This window comes from Physeter macrocephalus, chromosome 6, assembly GCF_002837175.3.
Source record: "Physeter macrocephalus isolate SW-GA chromosome 6, ASM283717v5, whole genome shotgun sequence".
In the NCBI taxonomy this organism is placed as follows: domain Eukaryota; kingdom Metazoa; phylum Chordata; class Mammalia; order Artiodactyla; family Physeteridae; genus Physeter; species Physeter macrocephalus.
Window position 1 is genome coordinate 55,162,735 of NC_041219.1, and position 6,000 is coordinate 55,168,734.

Genomic DNA, 6,000 nt, shown 5'->3' on the forward strand with positions numbered 1-6,000 from the left:
AAACAGAAGCCCTCTTCCTAGATAGTTCCTTACTCCTTGCCTCTTTTCATGGAGAAGTTTCTTGAAAAATCATCTATATTTTCTCATATATTTTCTCAGTTTCCTCAGTATCTGTTTAGTTTTTAAACCCTGTAATCTGACTTTGAGCTAAATAATTTCCTTGAAACTACACTATTCAAGTTACCACTGAGTTAATAATTGTCAGATGCTGAGGCCCCTTTTTCATTTCTTAACCTACTTCATCTCTGATCATGTTTGTATTTCTTGAAATTTGATTTTTCTTTGGCTTCTGTGACACCGCTCTTCTCGTTTCCCTCGTCACTCTCTGACCACTCCTCAGTAATCTTTGTTATCTCTTCTCTCTGCCCTTCATGTAGTGCTCTCAGTCTTTCTTATCTTCACTCTACCCAGCTGTCTATTCCACCCTGTGATTTCAGTTACTACCTGTCTCTCAGGACTGCTAAGTAAGTCATGACATCCGTGCTTCTTCCCTGTTCACCAGGGATCTTGTGTGTATATGTATGCCTTGGTGGCCACACACAGCTAAACTCAGTATGTCACAAACATTATCACCTTTTCTAAATCTGTTTTTTTTAAAATATTTTCTAGCTTGGTGATAGTGACAAGCACAGCCATCGAATAGTCTCCCAAACAAGAAATGGAAGTTAAGAAAGTTATCCTACTTCCCTTTCCTATCTCTATCACATCACTTGATATACTCTGCTTTAATTGTATTTTCATCTGTGACCTCACTAGAATGAGTTCCTTGAAAGCTGAGATTGCAGTTTGTTTATATCAAGAATGACCAGACCCTTAAATTAACACTTATACATTAGGATGCCAGTATGTCCCATTTTTGGTGACACTAAGTTTGAGCCAGCATTTCTTCATTATAATGTACTATTCTCCTTGTAATAAAAGTAATCAGAGTAAACTATAACTATAAGACTGTGGGAATAACTTGTTTTCCATTAACTTTCCATTATTTTTCAATAACAATATTTCCATTATTCCATTAACTTGTTTTACTCAATAGTTTTAACATTCATTGATAATCCTTGCCTCAGTTAATTATGTTGGTGGTTGCAAACTAGGTGATTTTCTGGTTCTGTCATTTCTTCTACATTTATTAGTTAGCATTTTTCTTTAAAAAAACTCTTCTCCCACGCTTGATTATTTTTCATACAGTAAAATGTGTATATCTTAGGTGTACAGTTTGATGAATTTTGATGAATGTGTATACCTGTGGAACCAACCTTGAGTGACCCTCCTCCTTTTTAGTCTCACTATAGAGCATGACTGTTTTTTGATAAATGTCTTATAACCTATTACTACTTTTTATTCCTTTTTGATACTCAAATTGTTCCAAATTTGGCTAACGGGAGCCCCTTCGAGAGGTTCATATGTTCTTTGACAAGTCTCCATCAGTTTTTTTTGTTTTTTAATTAATTAATTAATTTATTTATTTTTGGCTGTGTTGGGTCTTTGTTGCGCAGGCTTTCTCTAGTTGCGGCGAGTGGGGGCCACTCTTCATCGCAGTGCGTGGGCTTCTCACTGCCATGGCCGCTCCCGTTGAGGAGCATAGGCTCTAGACGCGCAGGCTCAGTAGTTGTGGCTCACGGGCTTAGTTGCTCCGCGGCACGTGGGATCTTCCCAGACCAGGGCTCGAACCAGTGTCCCCTGCATTGGCAGGCAGATTCTTAACCACTGCGCCACCAGGGAAGCCCTCTCCATCAGCTTTTGAGCACTTACTTTCTAGCACAAAGAATCCCATTGTCTTCTTGCCGTGACTTAGACCTGGAATTAGCCATTTCTCCAAGGAATCCTGGTTCATTTTAGTGGGAAATGGTATTTAGAAGCCAAGATTTGAGCACAAGTTGTGCTTGTTCCTACTGGGATACCATTGCTTGTAGCCCCTTTTGGTGGTCAGGGCTGGGAAATCAATTTTTAAAAATTGTGACTTTATATTTTCAGCTTATACTGATAATTCTAGTCCTAATCCAGCATCACAAAGTTCTTTTGGTTTATGTTGTAATTGTATTCTTAGCATTTTGAGTTGGGAAGTTAATTCATTTATTCCTTCTCTTTTGCTTTGATTGCTGTGTTTAAGACTATAGAATTTCCTGTGATTACTTCTTTCCTTTGTTCCAGAGATTCTGATATATGGTGTATGTGATATATGTATATATAGAGAAGAAATTCCAGGTGGAAGGGCCTTTTGATTTGTGATATTATTTCTAGCTTTATTCCAGTAAGATCAGAGAATGTTGTTATATTATTTCCACTTTGGGGGACTTCATTGTCTGTCTGAAAAGGTGGTTGTAAGGATTAATTGACTAGAATACTTTGATATGGCACATACTATGTAATCACTATGTTAGCTTTTATTACTGTGTACTTTGCTTTAACAGTGGTAAAGAATGTGTAGTGTTAATGTTTTTCATTGGACTGAGTGTAGGTTAATATAACCAAGTCAGCCTACCAAAGTTTAAAGATAAATTTTGAAATGCCATTTTGGTTGGTTTGGTTCTTAATATGCTCTTTTAGTAGTCCAGGCTGCCTGTGTCTGTCTGCTGTTAGGTCGCCATAGACTTATAAAGTAGTCTGTATTTTATCCTGGTTTATTTTTATTCTTATCGACTAAGTATATTTTAAGTAAATTTTGGTTATTATCCTGCATTCAGAGATTATTTACATTCAAGATGTGACCCTGGTGTCTGTTACGATGCTCTCATCCTCAAGTACTGGAATGCCAGATGACAGTAGCTTAAACAGTGACAACACAGTTTTCACATGCGGACACGTTTTCCACATTAGATTTTCAGAGATAAGTAGTTCTAGGATTCGTATATCAACTTCACATTGTCATCAAGGGCCTGGCTCTTTCCATCTTCCTGCCTGGCCTTCTTCAGTGTCTGGGTGATATATATATATCTCCTGTTAATTGTATTGTGGCTGCTGTAGAGTCCAGCGCTGTGCTTCCATCAGACTGAGTCTTGTAGCAGTGGGGAAGGAAGTTGGGTCAAAAAGACTTACTCTTTGAGATGCTTTCTCTTTTATTAGAAGATGAAAATCTTTCCCAGAGGTTTCCAGCAGACCTTCCTTATGTCTCACTGGCTAGAACACGATAGCATTCCCACTCTTAGCTAGGTGATCGCCAACAAAGAGAAATGGCATTGGCATGATTGACCTAGGACAGTCATTATTCCTCTCCTAGGATGGGCATAATTGCCCTCATCAAAGATGGGTGTCCATTAGCAAGTAAGAAGTGGGCATTTCTATCGAGTTATTACCACTGTTACACCAGTAATTACCAGTAGTGTCTGTCTCTAGACAGAACCTAATTGACAACTATGCTTTTATGAAAGGTAGATTTTCTTTTGTGGAAAGGAATCTGGGTGTTGCAGAGTGCTTTGGTGACTGTTCAGCAATGAGGCAGCAAGTGGATTTAGAGAGAAAAATTAAAATAAAATTTTCCTTCATTTTGAATTGGATCTTGAGACTTTTCTTGGGTAAGAAAATAAATTTATGAATCACAATAATTAGACTAATGTGAGTTTATTTTTTTTAGTCAGAATCTGGAGAAGTGAATAGAAACACGGAACTGAAGAAACTTCGGATTTTTGGGGCTGGGCCTAAGGTTGTGGGCTTGGCAATGGGAGTAAAAGATAAAGAAGGTAAATCTGTTATTTGGTCATGAAAAGAAATAAGGTACAACAATATGGTTGTAACAAGAGTCACATGATGCTCGATCGTAGTCTGCCTTAGGATTTTCTTAGGCAGCATAGTTCGTAGACAGATCTCCTTTTTAGTGGCAGATAATCTTAAGGTGTGAGGAGCCATATTATGTTGAATTTTTGTAATATTTTGGAAGAGAGAAAGTTCCTCCTCCATGTCTAACACATGACACAGAAACTGTAGTTTCTAAAGTCTAGTTTATAAGAGAATCGCGAAATTAATGGTTCTCACCTGGTGATCTAAAGCTTCTTGTTTTTAAATTTAAAGAGAAATAGAGGATTTCTCTGACCTTTAATATCAGAATATACTGGGGAGAGCTAATGATTTAGATTCTAACCATAATTTTGATATTTTTCTTTAATTGCCTTTGTATATTATGACACTTCATTTAAGTAACCTGTTTGAAGAATGCCTAGTACTCTCAGCACGTTAGAAACTTTTGTGAGTAAGATTGCTAATGCAGAGATCAAGTTTCACAGTTCTGTGTGCATGTCAGTTTTAAAGCTCAACTTAACAAAGATTGTGTTGGATATGTTTTTACTGTATAAGAATTTAATGGATTGCTATAATCACAAGTCATATTGATTACTGTGCATTTTATGATATGACTAAGTCTTTATTCAGATTGTGGATTGAACTCTGGATAATCAGGTAATATTCTTCCATCACTCTCAAAACATTCAGTGTGATAGGACTTACTGGATACATTATAATGTTTACTATTGCTCTTTTAAAAGATTAAGTACTTTATCTTTTTTATGTTTGTAATTGTATTAGCTGGCAGTGATCTCAAAGCTAGTCCCAGATTAGTCCCTGATAAGCACTGCATATGGGCAGTGTAGAATTAGTAGTTAAGCTCTCTGGAGCTTGATTGCCTGGACTAGAATCCCAAGTCTGCCACTGACTGGCTGTGTGATTTTGGGCAAGTTATCAAGCTTCTCTGTGCTTCAGATTCTTTATCTTCAGTGGGGGATAATAGTTTATCTACCTCATAGTGTTGTGAAATTTTAACTAATTTAAATAATCTAAAATAGTGTCTGGTCCATGGTAAGCTTTCAACATTAGTTTTTACTATTATTATTATATAACTATTTTTATTTCAAGATGAGGTCTCCCGAAGACGAAAAGTTACCAACAGGTCAGACGCATTTAACATGCAAATGAGACAACGGAAAGGAACTCTCTCTGTTAACTTTGTAAGTGTTCTGAGATGTGTCAGGGAAAGGATTTATTTTTATTTTAGTTTTGCACTTTTTACCTTGCTGTATCTTAGTATGTCATCTAGTTAGTTCATTTAGTTGTAAGACTTTATGGTGCATCTGAACTTGCAGCTTTGGTTTATATAATACTAACTTTGCTTTGTCCCATATACACACACTGTTCCCTGAGTCTTATACCTTGTGAGTGAGTGAGAGGATGAAGTGAATCTAAATCCTTAGCTGTATTAATGCTCGGTATTCAGTCCTCTACCAATAAAGAGTATTCGTGTATAGAAAGGGTGACGTGGTATATTTTATTTATATAAATTGACTTTCAAGTACCCTAGATTTGTAGTCTTCTTTTATTCTCATATCTTGATATGCTTTTATTAATTTTCTTGTAGAAGCTCTGAGGAAATTTAGGAAGTTTTATACAAAGCTATTTAAATACAGTTATTTAAAAGAAATATTAAGGATTTAAGTTATGTTTGCATTTTAGTGTGCATTATTTTGTTTCAATTAAGGTGTTCCTGGTAACAATTTAATATTACTTATTACAGAAAATAAACTTTTTGTTTTTTAACAGGTTGATCTTTACGTTTGTATGTTTTGTGGTCGGGGAAATAATGAAGATAAATTGCTGTTGTGTGATGGATGTGATGACAGCTATCATACATTTTGTTTAATTCCCCCACTACCTGATGTGCCCAAAGGAGACTGGAGGTGTCCTAAATGTGTCGCTGAGGTATAAGCCTAACCTTACCTTTTAAAATTAAGAACAATAACACACACATACACATGTACAGTGAACACATCCCGTGAAGTTTCTCCTCTCTCTTTTGTTCTTCAGTGTTTGAAATCTCCAGGATTTTTAAAGAGTGATAGTGACTGGAAATGTAACAATTCTACTGTGGCAGTTTCGTTTTGTTTTGTTTTTTGTTTTTTTGTTGTTGTTGTTTTTTGCGGTACGCGGGCCTCTCACTGCTGTGGCCTCTCCCGTTGCGGAGCACGGGCTCCGGACGCGCAGGCTCAGCGGCCATGGCTCACGGGCCCAGCCGCTCCG

General features: G+C 36.8%; 1 protein-coding gene across 4 annotated transcripts in view; it reads left to right on the forward strand.

Moving 5' to 3' along the window:
* Window positions 1-6,000, forward strand: part of KDM5A (lysine demethylase 5A) — an 83,740-nt gene that overhangs the window by 17,433 nt on the left and 60,307 nt on the right. For all 4 annotated transcript variants that reach the window (XM_007117070.4, XM_007117072.4, XM_007117068.4 and 1 more), the window contains 3 exons: window positions 3,572-3,677; window positions 4,843-4,934; window positions 5,524-5,682. In XM_007117070.4, coding sequence (XP_007117132.1) covers window positions 3,572-3,677; window positions 4,843-4,934; window positions 5,524-5,682 — 357 coding nt within the window. The remainder of the gene's footprint in view (window positions 1-3,571; window positions 3,678-4,842; window positions 4,935-5,523; window positions 5,683-6,000) is intronic.